Here is a 19295-nt window from a genome sequence, read left to right as displayed (position 1 = left end):
GTCCCCGCTGCGGCTCGGCGCCTTTTTCCTCCTCCTCCTCATCTCCTCCTCCTCCCTCCTCCTCCTCCTCCTCCTGGCCGCTGCGGCGCGGGGGCTGCGGGCGGAGCGGCGGCGCCATGAGCGGGGCGGCGGCGGCCAAGAGCGAGAAGCTGGACGAGGCTCAGGCGCTGGCCCGCAGCTGCGCGGGCAGACCCGACTTCCAGCCGTGCGACGGGCTCTCGCTCTGCGCCACGCACAGCCACGGCCGCTGCTTCCGCCTGCACTGGTGCTGCCACCTGGGATGGTGCCACTGTGAGTGAGCGAGCGCGCGGTCCCGGCGGTCCGGACGGTCGTAGGGGCTCAGCGCTGCGCGGCGGCCGCCGCCCCGTCCCGTCCCGTCCCGGGTGCCGCGGGCTGAGGGCTGCGGGGCGGAGCGGTGGGAGCCTCGCGGCGGGCGCTGCGGGTTCGGCTCCTGCAGCGGTGCGGGGCGCGGGGGGAGAGCCGCTCGCGGCTCTGGCGGCTGCCTCTGCACCGCGCTTCTTCCTCGTGAGGTCGTCCTTGGGGTGGGAGGATGAGATTCGCACGGCATCCTCCGTGAGTCTGCTGCTGTTTTGCAGGAAATATGCGACTTGCGTGAGGTAGGGCGGGCTGCCGCTGCTCCGACATCCAGCGGCGGGCCAAGTGTGTGGAAAAGCAGCCGGACAACTTTAATGTCTGTCCTCCAGATGTGTGTGATCATGGAGGCTGGGGCTGGCCGGGCACGGGGTGATGAATAATTAATCGCTGCTCCCCTCGAGGAGCGGCTCGGCCAGCAGCGTGGCTGCAGGAGGTGGGAAATGGGGCCCAGGGCTCGTAGCTGGGTCTGCAGTGCTTTGAGCCCAGCGAGCGGCTTTGGGGTGAAGCTCTGCAAGGGCTGGAGGTGCTGGAGGTGTCCCTTGGCTCCTGGCGTCCTGCTCTCCTTCTGTCAGCATCTCCCTTTGGAGCTGGAAACATGGATCTCAGATTTGGCTTAATGGGGAGAAGGGTCTGCCTAAAAGGATGCTTCTTATTTGGATGGGAGCTTCTCTTCTAATTCATTGCATGCTTTAGAATCTCACCCTAATTTAGGGCCCAGTTTGAAACAACTGTGTTTTCTGCCAGTGCTTTGATGTGAGCAGCACATGGTGACAACAGGCACTGTGGCAGGGTGATACGGTTACCTGTTGCACAGGGATGCCATGCCTTGGTAGTGACATTGCACCTGTGAGACAGTGGCCCTCAAGTTGTGACCCAGATGTGTTCTTCTTTTCCACAATCTCTGTGGCTTTGGTTCTTGGTGCTTGTAAGCACTCCAGAGGATGGGATCTGAGCTCAAAATGCTGTTTGCAAGCTGGAGATGCTGCCTGCTATCTGCTGGGGATGGTCCTGAGAAGGGAGAGCCAGGTGCAGAGCTGGAGCATGGAGGAGTGACAGTGCAGTGAGGGATCTGGGGATTAAGATGGATCACGGGCTGAATATGCGTCATCAGCAGGAGGCCTTTGTGGTAGAAAATCCAAAAACAGAACCCAAGCCTTCACTTCACTGGGGATGCATTAGCTGGAGCACTGCAAGCATGCAATTTAATTAGTCTCTCCAGCTCAGTAATGATGAAACCAGGCTGATGGGTTTAGTTTGGAGCGTTGCGCTGCCAGAAGGCTGCAGAAGTGGGGATGTTCTGTAGGAGGCCATGGTGATCAGTGCGGAAAAGGTTTACAGAAGCAAAGTAGTTGGGCTGTGAAAGAACCGAGCGAGGGAGGGGAGATGAGCTTTGTGAAGCCTAGAAAAGAAAGCTGTGCTCTTGGAAGATCACCAGCTGTCACTTACCTGTGGCAAGGAGAACTTCAGGTTTGGGTGTTAGAAAACATTGTTTAAGTAGGAAGAAAAAAGAAGTGAGGGAGCAGAATAAAAAGGTGAGGAATCACGTCCATTGAAGGCCTTCAGGAGGGCTTAGACCGATGTGTCTCCTGAGCGACACAGAGCTGATTCCCTCCTGGAAGGACCTTTTCTTGAGATGCCACCCAACCCTTCATCTCCCTCCGGCAGCCATAAGAATTAAAAATAATCATAACTTTTGTAAGAAGTACCAACTTTTTTCTTAATTTCTCTCTGTACGACTGAGGAAACTTTGAAATGCGTTTGTCCCACGGAACTGTAGTTTTCGATGAAAGAAGTCACATACCTCATTTTCCTGTTTAATTTGAGAGCTAGGAAGAAGAGTGCTGCCTTCTTGCTCCTTATTTCCTAATGCAAATTCCAGAGCCGAGCATCTCTTTGTATCTTGCTCTTGCAGATTGACTGGAGTTGGACTTAAAAGGGGTAAGAATGAGCGCTATAATGGAGAATTATATAGAGGTCAGAGATGTAATTAAGCAGTATCGGAAGTTATCTTCCATAAACACAGCGCTGTAATACTGCCTTAGGAATCCTCAGAGGGTTCTTGCAAGTGCTTTGCTGCGACTCTTAAGAGCTGCGCTGAGGTACAGGAAGCACTATGTCAATTAAAATGGCCCTTGAAGTGTTATTTTCCATTGGCGTCCAAGGTGCTGGAGAATGTCAGCTCCGTTAAAGTGCACAAGTGCACTTACACTGAAAAATGACAAGAGCTCACCTCCGCCAGGATCAGTAGATTGTCTCCTCATGTGTATTCAGGATCACATCTGCTTACTTCAGTGACAGAAGCAATTTAGCACTGCAGGGCCACTTGGCTATGGAAGTAATAATTGAGCAAGAGCCTAGTCTGAATTCCCCAAAGCCAATTGTGTTTGGCTCCGAAGCAAGCAGTTCTTTAAGCTTTCTCTTTACCTCCGATGTTTCTCTGCCCGTAAAATGGCCATGACAGCTGGTGAGTGAGATAACGGGCTGCTCCGTGTATCTGACCATCTCCAGGAACCCCAAGTGTTGTACCTGTATGACTCTTGGTTTGAGCCTGGCGGTTTATTTCAGGTCAGAATCAGCCTTACTTATACTCTGCCCCTTCAGCCCTTGCCAGGGTGACAGCCTCCTGTTCACTTGCTCTCCATCCCTGTTGTGGCATGCTGTTCTTTAGATGCAGGTTGAGAGGCTTGAATCTCTCAGATTGACTTTTTCCAGTGTAAGAGCACACAATGAGGTGGGTGTGCAGCAAGGGGCTTTTCTGCCTTCCCTCGCCTTGGGATTTCCACTGCAGGTTGCTTTGTGCTGCTGCTGTTACTCTACACTGTGTGTTCAGTGCTACCTGCTTCTGTCAGGGGTCAGTTGTGTGGGGTTACATCTTCCCTGGCTGCTGTGCTTTGGCTGTGATTTCTTATTTCCCTTCCTAAAGGTTAACCTCACCGGAGACAGCCTCACACTTGGTGTGAGTACAGCATTGGCTTCACTCCTGGGCAGTGCAAAAATAGGGAATTCTCTTGCAACCCTTGCAACTGTTCGTTTTTTATCTGAGTATTTTGCAGTGTGTTCAACAGCTCTCAGTACGCTGTGTTGCACTTGTCAACAGTACGTTGTGGGTAACAATTTCACAGTGCTCGCTGCTCAGCAGTTGTGTCAAGAGATAATAAATCACAGAAAGAGCAATGCAGATGAGCAGTCACTGTCTTGCCCGGGTTCAGCACCCAAAAAGCAGATCTTTAGTTTCCTAAAACCTCGTGCGCATCTTACAGTGAAAAACTGATGCAGCAAATAAATGTTACGCTCCACTCCCCCTCTCATGTTGCTGAGTGGTGTATGAGATGTACAGGTGTGCCCTGGAATAGCTTCCTGCTCCCCGGTGTCCAGCACGTAACTGTGGCACTGTTAGCACTCAGCTTAGCTCCTGACCTGCCGCTTTCTGCACGAGGTCGGGCAGCCTTGGCAAGAAACCCTGCTGCTCCCCAGCCAAAAGGAGAAAATGGGCTTCTGCAGTGTGTGACACGCCGAGAAGGGCATATGTTTCCTGTGTGGTTTTGGGAAGAAGGACCTGTCAGATCTTGGCACGTGTTCTGGGGACCAAGAATCGGAGCACGCTGACGTTTCCTGCCCGGCGGTGACAGGCAGGGGAGGGTTTCTCCTTGCTTTCAGAGCTGCATTGCTTCCTCAGTGCCTGCTGTGTGGGTGTCTGTATTCCCCAGGGCAGGACAAGCCAGCCGTGCCTTTGGGGCCGCATGGTCTCCTACACTGCTTGGGCAGTGAGCGGTGCTTATCAGCCTCCTGCAGCTGCTGCTGTGGAGCAGAGCACATCAGTGCATTCACTGCACCTGGGTGTGCTCCGTGCCCGTATTTGCTTCTTACATTCTTCACTGCTTGAAATACCAGTGTTTCTATTTTACAGCGTTTTTAGATAAAAACATTAATTTTCCATCTCACAAAACTGTTGACAGCTCCCTGTCAAGGCCAGCCTCAATTACAGCCCTCCACGGTGACAGCAGTGGCTCTGTGTGTCACACAGCATCTCCTACCTGTCCCCTGGCAGCATGCACATCTCGGCCCTGCTTGTCAGGTGCTGGTATTCCCCTGCTCCATAGCAGTGTGAGCAGCAGGCAGGATGCTGTGTGCACCCAAGTCCTGTCTCTATGGTATCTTTCCCATGTCTGGAGTGCCAGAAGCTGTCAGCAGGTGCTCCAACAATCATTGGAGCCCATGTAATTGTTCAGACCCCAGCCCGCCCAGTCCTCCAGTGAGAGCCATAAGCAGGGAATCAGCAAGGCAGCTTTTGTTTCCTGTAACAGAGCGCTGGTAAGTGAGTTGAAGTGTTTATTGAAGGTATTTAAGTGCACTGGGAGTTGAAAGAGAATTTGGGTCTGCCTGCCAGACAGCTTCTCTTGGTCTCTCCATGTTATGGAGGCAGCTGCAGACCTGGGTGCTCTGTAGAGTCGTGTCCATTGCAACTTCCAAAGGGGTTTTTGTTTTCATGGGTTTCCTTGGCAGTGGTTTTGATGGCCCTGAGACATTTTGCCACGTCCAAGAAGGAGCAAAGAGGCAATAGGATAACAGTGCCTGATGTACGTCAGCAGATACAAAGAGCACAGAAATGCTATTTGATAGAGCAAATTCTCAGCTACAAAAAAAAATATTTTTCAGCACAATCACCACTGCATCCTGAGGATTGCTTTGTTGGATAAATGTGGAAAGGGAGCTGTAACTGCTTGTGTTTTAATTTATGAGACTGTGTTTGGGGTACTCAAAGAGCTCGTACTCTTGTCTTGGTGGAAATCCCTGAGTCAGGGTGGAGTGGTTGGGCTAGAAACTCTGGGGCTGGGTGTTCTCTGCAAAATGCCTTGCTTTGGTGGGAGAACGATTGCAAATCCGAGAGGAAATAAGCATTTTTCTTTCGTGTTTGCTGAGAGAAGGATTTAAACGTTCATCCAGTTTAAGTCTGTGGATCTGGACAAAATGCTTGTGCGTGAGCAAGGCATTAGGCTGAGCACCAGGCTACGCTCGCCCAAAGGTGGATTTGTCAGCTGGTAATGGAAAACACTTTTAATGAGGATTTGGTGCCTGTGGCTGTGCAAGATCTTCTCTTCACCTGTATTTGAAAGACCTGTGATACTCTTGCTTCATTTCACTAAGCTGTACACAGCGAAGGAAAGAATGTCAGCTTAAAATACTCTGACATGTAACTCTAGGGGTAAACAGCTACCTGCAGTTGCACGGGCTCACCTTGCTGGGCCTGAATTGCGTTGCTCTGGCTTTAGTTACAATCCCCAAGTCATGGTTTGAATAGACTGCTAATGCTGTGTCTCGGAAAGAGAACGCAGATGTGTAGATTTCATCAAGCCGTGTAGAAACACCAGTGCCTCTGAAAGAATCTGCTGCCATTCATTCTTTATTCCTTGCCCCAGTGCAGAGCTGTGCCTAGAGGCATGCCTGTTCCTTCCTTATTATTATTAACAAAACCACCTAGCAGGAACAGACCACAAGAAAAGCTTTGAATTTAAGTTACTTGCTCTGAGCGCATCTTGCAGGGCTAATTCTTCAGTGCCTCATACAGGACTGAATAGGAATCACTGCATTTCTTTCTCTAGAAGCCCTGGGAGAAAGGGGCCTTGTATCCCTGCACACTTTCCCCCAGGCAGGACCTCCTGCTTTGCCCTGCATGACAACGAAGCTGTGTTTTGTAATGCCTCCATCCCTGTGTGGTTCACAAAAAATGATGCTTGAGAGCCTCTGAGAGCTGTGGATAAATGACAGCTCTCTGCTGTAAGTGTGCAAAGGGTTAACTTGCTGCTTGCATGAAGCCTGCTGAGGACCAGCCTGAAACCAGGGGGCGGTGGCTGTTGTGCAGCATAAGCAAGCACCTCAAAGGGGGAGGTTTATCATCACTGTGTCCCATCAGCTGGTGTGGCTGTGAACTCAGGGTGTTCCCAGCAGGGCTGGTGAGAAAAGCTGAGCTTCTGCTTGTGCTCTTGGGTCTTTGTTCCAGGAAAAGGCCGCACGCACTTTTTTCACTGCGCAGTAACAGCTCAGAGACGAAATGTGTGTGGGTTGCAGTGTCCCTGCAAATGCATGGCTTCCTTCCTGAACTCTGCCAGTGAGGAAATCGATTTTCCTGCTCGATTCTGAAGCGTATTTACTTCAAGTGCCCAAATGCAAAAGTGTTACCATTCCTGTGCCTTCTGACTTTGCTCTCCTGCTCTTCTTGTCTTTGCTCTCCTGGGTACTGAAGGTTGTTTCACACGCCTTCACTGCAGCCCACGGTCATATCCTTCCATTGCCCTGTTGCAAACTGAGTCACAAGGTTGTCACCTTCCTGCTTCGCACCCTGCAGGTCTGACCGTGTGCCTGGGTTTGCTGGGAGCACTGAGGAGAGCTTCAGCAGCCTGGCATAGGGCCTCGGGTTCCCTGGCACAACACAAGCACGTTTTTTCACTGCTCACGTTGTTGGAACCAGCACAGAATGGACATCTTGAGGTGTTTTATGTAATGCCTCTCAGTTTACCTGAAGCTGCCTTGCACTTGTGAGTCACTTCAAGCTTTGTCGACGGAGTTCTGCACATTGGTAGGTCTATACCAGGAACTGTTGTTTCAGTGAAGGGCGAAAAAATGAAGTGCTTTACTCACAAACATTCTAAAATGTTCCAAATTGGTGGCTGTGGCAGCGTGGGCTCAGCTGTTGGTGGATGGCATAAGCCTGTAGTGATGTAAGGAGCTGATGGACAGTAGATTGGTTTCCATCTAGCCTCATTTTGTCTGTATATTTTTTATATGCTTCAGTGTGTTGTGGTTTTTATTCCATCACCTCTGTGATTATCTGTCCTTAAGATACCAAATGTGCTTTCATGAGGACTGATTGTTCCAATAAGCAATTTTTATGTAGAGACTGATCACGGAATTTAGAAAGTGCAGTTGGTGCAGTTTAGAGATGTTTTTGCCAATAGTTTGGTATATTCACGTAGTTGGAAGTCAGAGACCTACTGGGAAAGTGAAATCTGATCGCTTGGCAACTGCACCTTGTTTTTAATATACTCATACTTTAATTTAGGCAACGTAACAGTTGGAATTTATATATAACCTATGTTGTAAAACACTTTTAACAAGAGCTTACGTTTGTATTCCTGTTCTCACTGATGGCTGCAGAGCTTGAGAGCCCACATGCGTGCTGCCAGAGCTGCTGCTTTACCTGAGCACCCACACCCAACCCTGAAACATTTCCCTTCTTTGCCCAGTCAGTGCATACCCTGCTGTCTTCCCTCCTTCTGCTTCACACATCACACCTGCAGCCATTTCAGCTGCTTCATTCTTCTTGTTGTGTGGCACGGTGTGGATTTCAGTGCCTTTGCTGATTCAGAGCTGTGTTTCTTGCAGTCTTCCCACAGTCCACTGGCATAAAGCTGTTGGGCAGACACAAGAAGGCACCTTGTTCTCTGCTCCTCCTGCCCTGTGCCACCAGCCCTCAGCGTTCCCAGCTGGTGCTCGCTGTGGGATCTGCCTTTGGTGTGAAGCTCAGGGTGATGCTCTCACCCCTCCGCTAGCATTCCCTTACCATGCTGCAGCAGTGAGTGCTGAGCTTGCTCCCACCCAGCTGCTCTGAGCCCTTCTGCAGCAGTGCTGTGTGACACGGTGGCATTCCTCCTCCTCCTCCTCCCCTGGAGTCACTTGGGTTTTCATATTTTCTTGTAGAGCGTTGCTGGATCCCAGGCTCCTCTAAGGAGGGCTGACACCAACACCTGCATGCAGCAGCTCTGAGTGGTGACCTTTTTGGGGTGTGTGCAGGAAGAGCAGCCCTTCAGATTCTCCAGAATGGGTTTTGTAGAGCTTTGTAACAGAAATACGAAGATGAGATTGAATGAAGTACGAGTGGAAAAAGGTCTAGATAAGCACTAGAAGAAACAACAGAACGAGGTTAGAAGGATGGCCTATACTGGTGATGAGGACACTTTTCCCATCAGTGAAAATGAAGAATGTGTTTGTCCGGCTCAGATCTGCAAGGCCTCAGCACAGATGATGTGTCAGCAGGAGACCCTGTAGCCTGACACCAGGAAGGTGGTGGCACCAATGCCGCACATCACATATGCCCTTGTTTCTCCTGTCAGCAGGCTGTAGCCATCGAGATGCAGCTGTTCCAAGCTGTGAAAGCAGCCCCCTGCCTCAGCCATCCGTTCCCTCCTATGGGCACAGAGTCCTGCGTGGTCCTTTGGGGAGAACTTGCCCTTCAAGGACCACTGAGCTGCTCTGCTTGTTGAAGGATTTGCAGGAAAACATTGCCATCTCATCGAGGCGCCCGTGGGAGCACCATCTGCAGACTGTGCTGTGCACCTGGAAGGCAGTAGCTTGTCTGCACTGCCTGTATTTCTCTGCAGCAGGAAATGCCTCCGTGCTTTGGAGGTAGCGTTTGAAGCTGAGCTGTGGTTATCCTGCTCTGTTACCATATCAGCACACCGTCTGCATGAAAATGATGGGATGCTGAATCTCGAGCAGATGGTGCACAGGGATGGTTTTGTAAAATAAACATGTAACGCTAAGCCATTTCTTGCTATTTTCTGTACTGAATTTAACAAATATCGAGCGTCAGTTGGGGGATAGAATTTCTCAGAGACGTGCAAAAAGAGGCTGCTCCTCTTTGCAGGGCAGCTTTGCAAAGGCTTGTTGGATGTTGGGTTCAGAGTTCAGATAGTGATGGCCGCTGCACAGCTGCCATCCTCATGGGGATATGGCTCCTTTAAGAGGGCTTACGGCTGCCTGAAACATTTCCAAATCCAGTGTTGCTATTTCTTTAAGTCTGGTAAATCCATGTAAGAAATGAAGGAGCAGCAATGGTAGAAGGAAGCTCCAGGCTCTGTTTGCATTGAAGAGTTAACCTGCTATTGAGTGAAAGCGTGAAGAGAACCCTGAAAAGCTCACAGCATGTAAAACCACGATCCTTTTTTTTGTATTTAAAACAAATCAAGACAAAAGGGCATCAAAATACATATTACGAGGAAGAAAAAAAACCTTCTTATTTTTCCCCTTTCTTGGATTTCTGTGAAAAGCTTACAGCTCGTCAAGTCAAGGGCTGTCACAGCTGTCTCTCACCATACAGCAATCAGAGGGAACACCTCTCCTTCATGTGAGAAGGGAATTGGCAACTGTACAGAATCTCTGCTGGGGAGCCACTGTGAAGCAGCAGCGCTAGGCTGGTTCTTTTCTGTGCCTGGGTGAGGTTGGGAATGGGGCAGATCACACAGTGCTGTGCTGCAGGTGTAAGAAGAGGCTGCTTGCTCCTGGCGGTGCATCCTACTGCCTGAGCTCCAGGGTTGGGGTCAGAGGAGTGCCTTTGCAGAGCTGGCCCCTATACGTTGTGATCCCCCACTGTACCTTCCATCTGGAAGCGTTGTGTGCTCTGCCTTCTCCCCATTAGAAATCTATCTGAACGATCTCTCTGCTTTCTAAGTTCGCTTGGAAAAAGCACAGAGCAGAAGTGTCACTTTTGTTCAAGCATTCCATACCTTTACATATGAGGATCTTTCAACGTTGACAAGCATTTTAGTTACGCTTCATTGCAGCCCCCAGTAGCACAGCTCAGCTCTGCTTGGGCTCGTACTGTAGATCTGGCAGTGCCTCACTGTCCTGAAATAATTTTCTCCTCTCCTGGTGGCTCGTTCCACGTCTCACACTCCCAGTGCACTCCTCTGTTCTGTGAGGTACAGCCCACCAGCTGTTCATCTAATAGAAAGAAAAGGAAACTGGGTTAGCAGTGTTTTTTCATGTGACATCTGTAAACATACTCTAGGTTTTCCCTTCCATTTGTTCTCATCTCTTTGAAAAAGCTATTAACTGTGCTCTAAGCAAAGTGTAATTTGGAACTATTACAGTCCTTGGTGAATGTTTATGGTGAGGCTGATCATGGTTTGCAGAGGTTTTTGTGTCCCAAGCTGTGCATGTAAGTAGACAGAGAAGGAAGGAGGGAGGCAATCGGTGTCCCTGTGGCAGCTGCAGGGCTGGGAAGCAGTATTTCATCTCAGTTCTCCATCTTTTGCTAAGAGAAAGGCCAGGATCTGAAAGGCTGATGATCTCCAGGGCTTTCCCCGCATGCAGGGGTGTGAGCTCTCCTTGCACTAACATTGAAATCCTCCACTCCAATTTCTCCCTTGACACTTGCCTTTGGAACGCCTGCTTGCCCTTCACGCCTTCAGAGCTGTGTGGTATGCAACAAGAATCTCATACACTGATGTTCTTTGTAGCAGGGCTGACTTCTTTCCCACGTCAGCTGATGTCTTTGGCAAGGCCCAGCGTAGCACCAGCAGAGCCCTGTGTTGCAGAAGCAGGATTCCCTGCTGCCTTTGCAACCGAACATTGCTGGGACCATTATGAGAGTGTAGAGCCAAGCAGAATCATGCACACGTCCAAGGCACTGAGATGTTTGTGATCAGAGTCCATTCTCCTCCAGCAGACCTCAGCCAGGTGCCGTAGTGCTCAGCCGGCTCCAAGGCATGGCAGCAGGTCCTGAGCTGCGCTGGTTCACCTGAGCCAGTTTCTCATTAGTTAAGTAATATACAGATGGCAGGTCCTCGTTAGCCCTGTGGGTTTTTGGAGAGCAGGTGAGCTGGCAGATTGAGGTGGGGGGGATGGGGAAATGTAGACATCTTTGCCCAGGCAGCTGCAAAAGAAAGCGCACGTATGAAAAAAGCTTGTGTGTACTGGTTAAAAGATGGTTAAAAACAAATGTTTGCTATGCTGTATGTACTGCTGACTTAGACGCCTATGGTCCAGAACCACCTTTTGTCATCTTTCTGAATTGCAGTGCACCCGTAGTTGTTTATTAAGAGAAATCCTTAGAGGTGTCATTTTGAGAGGGTGAGAGCGGTGGCTTTATGAGAAACCTCGCTGCTCAAAGGTGGATTTCCTTAATTTTTCTTTTTGCATGCCAGGCATGTTAGTGTCAGGGGGAAACAAGAACGCTGGGACAAAGAGAAGGGGGGAATAAAATATTTAAGCAGCACCTCTGCTTATTTCATGGTTAAGTTATTTTGCATTAGCCACGGAAATTACTGCTGCGTCTGTTCAGTGATGATGCATGCAGACTGCTCAATTAGCAAAAAATCAGAGGGAGATGACCTCATGGCTTACTTCTAAGGGCCCTTATTTATTTTTCACATGCAGGAGACACCATAATCCACCCTCCAACCAATCTACCACGTAGCTCTGGGAATTGGTGCTGCAAAGAGACTTTATGTATATAATTTTTATGGAAGCAGGCCTACTTTCTGGGGATAGAATGTTTCCCAAGTGGTATGGGTTTGCTTGAGCTTTATCCCTTGTAGCAGAGCCTTCAGCTCCACAGAGCCTGGGCTGGAGGTCAGCAAGCAGGGAGGGGAGCACTGCCCAGGACTTACCTCCTTGGCCATGCCTGGAGCGGTTGCTTCGCAGTTGACTGGGCTTTTGTGTCTTAATTCTCCAGTGGATTTGGTTTTTAGGCTTCCACAGCAGTTGACTAATTCAGAAATGGAGAAACAATCATTCTTTTCAGTTGGGCTGCTGTCACTGTGCAATTAGCATTGGGCCAAGAGGTGAAGTGTTTGTGCAGAGCAATGCAGCGTGAGCACGGAGCAGCAGAAAGCACAAGCAATGGCAGTGGCACAAGCTTGCAGTGGTGGCAAACAGGCACGCTGTGTGCCTGCCATGTGCTTCATTGCAGTGGTCATTAACACACGGCTGTCACAGTGGATTGAGACTCACCATGAAAACAGTTCTGGCAGAGCCTGAAGTTCATGCACATCATGTTCTGCACTCAGGACCCAAACCAGGTGTTGCTTCCCCACAGCACTGTGCTGTGTTGGTGGAACTGCAGCATTCACTCGACAGCAGATAGTACAGCATTGAAGGCCTTCCCAAACTTCTCACTAAACTCTGATATTTAAGGGTTTTTTTTGGACAAAACCCAACATGTTCAGCACAAGCTGTAATTTTCCTTCACCAAAATACCATCTTCCATGTAGGCAGATGTAGCAAACGACCCAGGAAACAAGTTGTGATGCAGTGCCTGTCTGGCATCTGTATTTGTGCAAAACAATGTAATTTACAGGAGCAGCCATCAGCAGAGCTCAGTCCAGAGTTCTCCAACTGACTCAGTGCAAATAAATCTGCAATAAATTACATGCCACAGTACTAGAAGGAGTGTGTCAGAATAGGTGCTCAAAACATTATTCTGTGGATTTCTGCCAGCTGCTTAAAGTCAGCAAAAATGTTTCTGTTTATTTCAGGGGGAGTTTTATCAGCCCAAAATGCATCACAAAAGAAGGCGGGGACTGGGGAGAATTTGGATAATTCTCTGTTCAAAAGACGTCTCTGCCAATCATGCAAGCTGCAGTGGGTGGGCAGTCTTATTTTTAAGTTTCTGCATCAATTTTTCATAGCATCTTCATCACGGTTGATGCATTTCCGTCCATTATGTAGGGTAAGAAGTTATAAATGATGCTGTTACTGCAGCTTTGTCCGTGATTCAGCCTGACAGGTCCAGCTGTGAGCACCAGCACCCCTTGGAGAGCTAACTGAGCATCTTCAGAAAGCAGAAGTTTAATCTAAAATAAACAGACTTTGCCCTAAAATTAACTGAAACCTAAGAAATTTGTAACAGACCCCCCCAAAAAATGCAGAAAGTCAGTTTGCATAGGAAATTTCCCTCTTGGGCGATCTCTGCCTTACCCTGGCAGTACTTGTCCTTGAAACCTAAGGAGGTGCTTGTAGCCAATGTAAGGTCACACAAATGGGCCTGAAATCCTTTGTCAGTAGGCTAGCCTCTGTTGGATTCTACCCTGAAATTAGTGCCAGCATGTCGGTTTTGAAACACGACCAATTGCCCCATGCTGCTGCAGCAACAACATAACAAACTCTGCTCCCCGCTGCCAGCCTTCCCTTCCAGCCATCGCTTTGCCTTTGCTTGTCAGTGTGGCTGCAAGCAGATCTGAAGTTTGAACATAGCCAGCACCTCGTTTTCCATGCACGTGCGATCAGTTTGCTGTTCTGAAGCGGACAGACTATGGCTGTAAACAGGACCTTGGAATGGGAGCTGCTGTATTTAAGAGATGCCATTTTGTCAGAGAAAATCCTAACCAGCAGTGCTCCCATGACAAGCAGTAAGAGGGAAAACACTTGAGGTGCATATACATCCTGTACCTAACACAGCCAGGCAGCAAATTTCTTCCTCATCTCATCTGACCATCTTCCTTAAAAGAAAAAAAAAAAGCAAACAACCCACCCACCTAACTGTATTTGACCAATGGAAGCCAGTTGATATTATTTTTGGGGGGGTTTCAGCTTTTGATGCTGTTTCCTCACAGTATCCTTCTGGACAAATTGCTAAGCAAACACAGAAAGTGATGCGCAAGTCATTGGCTCATGGGTCGATCCCAAAGCGTTGTAATTAATAGGGTTCCACCAGGCTGCAGGCTGGTCACTAGCAGGGCTCCATTTTAGGGCCAGTTCTCCTTAATGTTTTCATGAACGACGTGGATGTAGGGCTGCAAATTGTTCTGAGCAAGTCTGCTGATGGTACTAAATGGAGAAGAGCTGTTGGCTCCATCAAGGGTGAAGGCCTTGCAGAGATCCAGACTTGGGCACCACAGAACAAAAAAGGACATACAACCATTAGATGGCGTCCAGAGAAGATGCAAAGATGGGGAGGGGTCTGCAAGGGAAGGGGTCTGAGGAGCACTGAGGCCCCTTGGGTTGCTGGGCCTGGAGCTGAGGAGAAGCATCACGGCAGCGTTAGCTCCCAGGACAGCATGGAACTGGGTCAGGGGAGGGCCAGGTTAACGAGGAAGAGTTTCTTCACTGAGAGGGTGGTTGGGCACTGGAAGTGGTTCTCAGGGCACTTGGTGGTCATGGCACCAAGCTGCCAGAGCTGAAGAAGCACCTGGACAGCACTCCCAGACACAGGGTTTGAATGTTGGGTGCTGCTGCGTGGAGCCAGGGGTTGGACTCCATCATCCTCGTGGGTCCCTTCCAACTCAGGATATTCTGTGATTCTATGAAGTAAGGTCGGATGAATATTTGCTTTCTTTAACAGCTGTGCTGTGATCTACCACAGCTTAAGTATCCTGCTTTTCCTCCTTCTTCTACTCATGAAGAGGCAAAATCACTTCTGATTGTGTTCTTAGCAAGACCAGGCAAAATATTCACAGGTAGACCAACAGTCACATACAGAAAGAAGCACCGAACTCACCCAGCTGCTGGAGGGGCTCTCTGGCAATGCAGCACTCCTCCTCAGGAAGCAACCCAGCTCAACAAGAGATGCCTCCCTGTCCGTGGTTGGCCCTTATATGAGCTCAGGGGGTTCCACCCTGCGTGCAGCCCTTCTGGTCACCTGAGGACCACAGGTGTACACAATTTGCCTTGATGGAGCACCCTTCACCAGGTGCTCCATCACCAGTTCAAGCCATGACCTGGCAGTTCCCCTACAGCTCTCCCAACATCCCCCAGCCCTTGCCAGCATGTGGCAGCTGTGTTAGGTAGAAAATTATAGTCTTGTACGTTTTTTCTTCGTTCCATTAAAATGTTTCCCAACACCTTCCTTGGACACCTCATATAGAAGCTGGGAAATGCTTTTTCAGTGGTGTCTTACCATTGCTTGTCCATGGTTGTGAAGCCTGCACAGAAGTGGCCCAGATATATCAATAAATACAGCACCATGGTTTCAGACAAGGGAATATTGATCGCATCTAGGCTACATTCCAGCTTCCGTGAGCTGGGTTTTGTGGGACGCCATTCCAGTTAGCAGCGTGCTAATCAGTTGATTGTGTTGCTTTGCAAGGCAGCAGCATGCTTAACACTTACTGATGTGCAGGAAGGCTTTCTGCACAGAGCACGCCACGGGAAGCTGCGGGCGGCTGCTGTTAGCTGGGCTGTAGGGCAGAGTCATCCCAGAGCAGCTGTGCTGGGCAAGGATTGAAAAATGCGACAAAGCCCACATCCCTCAGCAACTGCCAGTGCAGAAATAGCTGTGCTGCTGCTCCAGAGTGCTGTGCAGGAGTAAGAGCTCTGCTCTGCCTGTGGTCAAAGTGCGCAGGCATTTGATGGTAGCACTACATTTCTCCAGGACACGGCAAGCTTAGGCTGGGGTTTGTTACTAGATGTCAAGTGGGGTGCTTGGCAGTGCGTTTCCTAACTGCTGTTCAGCCACACTCACATAGGAGGAATAAAACATAGCATTTTTATTTTCACTGAGCTTTTCCAGCAGCTCCGACAATTATCGTTCCAGCTCCTAGGAGAAAACTGCTTGATGAGGTATTCAAGTGAAGCTGGTCAGATCTGTTCACCAAATGTTTTCTTCCCATGCCCACTTCCTGCAGCATTCTCGCTGCTTCCTGAGGCTGCCTGGTGGCTGTTCTCTCCTGCTGCACAACCAGGGTGTTTTTCCTTCTCAGTGTGCCTGGTGCTCCTTCCCCTGGTCCTGCTCTCTGCATCTGCCAGCTTCACGTTGTGCCTCTCTCACGCTCCAGTGCTCCCCAGTGCTTTCCTTGGACAATGGAGGTTGGGAAGTCCCAGCTGGGGAGCGCAGCCTGTTTTCTTACAGGCTGTTTTCCTTGCAGTACACCAGGCACAGCAGGGGTGGAAGAGCCTTCTCCTGTGCTTGATGTTTCCCCTGGTGACGTACCAGGGCTTGGCAGGCAAAGCACAGCATGTGTGTGGGCCCTGGCTCTTTGGGGCTGGCAAAGCAGATGAACACCCCAGAGGCTGTTCCAGCCAAGAGGAGGGATGTCTTAGCCCATCCCACGGCCAGTGCCATGCTGGCTGAGAATTTATTGCAGTCAGTGCCTGTGAAGGACACCCAAGCTGAGGAGAGGGGCAGTGAGCTCTTCTTCCTGTTTCTGATCTGAGCAGAAGCAATCGTTGCTTTCATTTTCAGAAGGAATGGGCAATTTGAGGGAGAAAGGCTTCCTCTGAGCCTGGACCAGAAAAACGTGTGGCAGAAAGCTGCAGCTCCTCAGCACAGCACAGCCAGATCCGTTCCTGTGGTGCCTTTCTGCTCCTTACCTGGGGAGTTTCGAGCATCAAAACAGTCCTTCATCACTTTGATGCCTTTTCTGCCTTTGCAAAGCGGTATTTGCAGTATCCTAACTCCTGCATCAAAACACTTCTGAGTCCCACTACTCGCAAGTCTTCTGGAAATTTGTGCTTTCATAGTGAGTGAACCCCCTGGGGAGACATGAATTTTTCAGGGCCTTCATGCAAATAAAACACAGCGTTTTCCAGTCTTTGGCACAGCCTCAGGTTTCTCAGTTTTTCCTAACAAAGTACTGATTTTCTGCTCTCGCATTTATTTCTTTTAGTAGAGATTTTCAGCTGTGCTCTTCAGTTCACACTTGGTTCAGCTCCGCACAGACAACATAATCCTATTTTTCTTATTACTTAACTAGATAATCAAAATGTCAAAGGCATTGCTATGGTACGGGGATCCCCTTATTTTCTGTCTTAAAATTCCAGTTGCAGTCGTGTTAATTCTGTTTTATAATACAGAAAAATACAGCTTAGCCCTCAGAAAAAAAAAAGAACATGGAACTGCACTCGGGGAGACTCGCTGTTAAGCAGAATAACAATAATAGAAATGCAGATCATTGTGCAAAAGATGTGTGGTAGAATTGCTCTGTATCTGGTGTTAGAAAAAGAAAGGCTGCTGAGCATCTTCAGTTTTCTTTCCCTGAGAAAGGGACGCAGACAGAACTGCTGCCTGCCCCACTTCTCAGCCACGCAGTTGCACCCCCGGCATCAATTTTCCAGCTCCAGATGTCCTACAGATGTCTTAGAAGCAAGGACAGGGAGAGAGGCGAGACTGGGCTGAGAGAAGTCACGGTTACCTGCAGCGTTAAGCATCAGAGAGCCTGTAACAGGAGAGAGCTAACCAACACCTTGAGGCCGTTGAAAACAGAGCAGCTGCTGGCTGAAGGAACTGCTGGCTATTACTGACTGCCAGAGGCGAGCATCATCTTACCAGTTTCTTTCTAACTTTAAAGATAAGTCCTTAAGCGCTGTTTTTTGTCTTCCCCGCAGGTAAATATGTCTACCAGCCCATGACGCCCGTGGAGCAGCTTCCCAGCACCGAAATACCCGTCCGCCCTCGGGAGTCTCCGAACACAATCCAGATCTCCGTCTCGCTCACCGAACACTTCCTCAAGTTCGCTCCCGTCTTCCAGCCCCCGCTGCCCCCCGACTCCCCGCAGTTCTGCACCATCGCAGACCTCTTCATTGACAATTACCGCGTGAAATGCATCAACGGGAAGATGTGCTATGTGCAGAGGCAGCCTCCCCCCGTGCCCCACAAGACAAAGCCCGAGGAAGTCTCTGTTCGCAATGCCTTAATCACAAAAGAGAGCAATACACCAAAAACAGATCACTGCTCGTCCCCTTCCAGCTCTGAGGACTCCGGGATCAATGCGGTGGGGGTTCACTACATGGAGTCGTGCGATGAGGACACGGAGGGGGTGGCCGAGCTGAGCTCAGAAGAAGACTACAGCCCAGATAGCAGCTGGGAACCAGATGAGTGCCCGCTCTTGTCACCCTCGCAGTGTGAAATGGAAGTGATTGAGACTATAGAAACCACCGTGTGATCCGACGAGTTGGTCTCAGATCAGTCCAGTTCCCACTCAGTAACGTTGCTTTTGTAGTCTTTATATTTTGGTTTTTTTCTGACAATCCCTTTTTTCCAGTGCACTTGATATTTCGGATTCCTCACGGGAGCGCGGCCACGGGACTTGCATATTGGTGAAACAGCAGCAGCCTGAGCAATTTTAACGTGTTCTCAGCCTGATCAGATCTCCCACGTCTGCACGTAAGGTAGTGATAAATCTCTAGACTTTTATAGCTGGAAAAAGGCCTTTTTCTTGGTCTGGGTTACATCATAACGCTACTTCTCATACGAGGATGTGCCACTCAGCGTGTTTTCAGCACTCGGGATGTTTGCTGGGGGCCTTCAAAGCACAGAGGGTGAGCTGGTGCAGCACGCCTGTGAGCAGCAAAACCAAGTTGTCCTTATTTCTTACAAAGAACTATGCGAAGCGCAGCGACAAGAGGCTTTTTCTGTCTCTGGCCTTCCGCGTGGTCCATGCTTTTTTCTAGTGCTGGTGTGACCCTTCTCGAATGCTGTTGGTACCGCTCTTCCAGTGGGTTGGTATGGCAGGCAAGAGAACGCACAAAGTGCCTCCAACTTCTCCAGGCTATGCACCGAGCATCTGCTGAGTTAGGTCCGGCTCTGAAATCTCCTGGGAGGGCAGCTGTTGCTCCTGAGGGTCATCCGTTGCCAGGGTCCAGCCGCTCCTTCCTCTGCATGGATCTTTGGAAGGGGATCTGGCTTTTGCAGCTCAGCAGGAGGGGGAGCAGGCAGGGAGGAAGCGCGGCAGTACCAATACCAATCTAGACTGGGGTGTAAAGCGAAGGCGAAGGGCAGTGACTACCTCCAAACATGCAAAACCCACCCCTAGCTTTGCCCGCTGCTTCCTCCCGCGCCGCGCTGGTTGTGCCAGATACGTGCACTCAGGACCAAACGGCCTCAGGGCCCGCATTTGCCTGAAGAAAAACAAAGATTAAAAACAAAACATTTGAGCCACACCACTGTGCTGGCAGAGCTCGGGGACGGCGTGGAGGTGCCCGTGCGAGGAAGCCCGTGCACTTGGCAGTGCTGGTCACAGTACCGCCTGGGGTCATCCTAGCTGGGCCAGGAGGCTTCGGCTCACTCAGTTCAAGAGCAGGTTTTCAATAGAGCTCTCCTCAAGCAGCCGAGGAGAAAGAGCCGTTCTGCTGGAGGGCTGGTTTCAGCCCCCCGGATGAGACACAAACGTCTTTCTCGGAAGATTTCAGTCAGCTTGAGTCAGTTGGAGTCAGTAATGACTGTTTTGCAGCAGCGTTACTGAACTGCTTTGTGTGTTTGCAGTTTA

The 19295-nt window shown here is 49.8% G+C and overlaps 1 protein-coding gene across 1 annotated transcript; it reads left to right on the top strand.

The window, feature by feature from the left end:
• Window positions 1-116: 116 nt before the first annotated feature.
• Window positions 117-17972, top strand: LOC306949935 (UPF0524 protein C3orf70; the record flags this gene model as incomplete). The annotated part of the gene is made up of 2 exons (XM_079539994.1): window positions 117-291; window positions 17416-17972. 2 exons carry the CDS (start codon window positions 117-119, stop codon window positions 17970-17972), a joined length of 732 nt encoding a protein of 243 aa, XP_079396120.1.
• Window positions 17973-19295: the final 1323 nt, after the last annotated feature.

The sequence above is a fragment of the Tetrao urogallus genome (assembly GCF_951394365.1).
Source record: "Tetrao urogallus genome assembly, chromosome: 9".
NCBI lineage: Eukaryota > Metazoa > Chordata > Aves > Galliformes > Phasianidae > Tetrao > Tetrao urogallus.
Note: the sequence above shows the minus strand (reverse complement) of the source record. Positions and strands in the feature narration are given on the sequence as shown.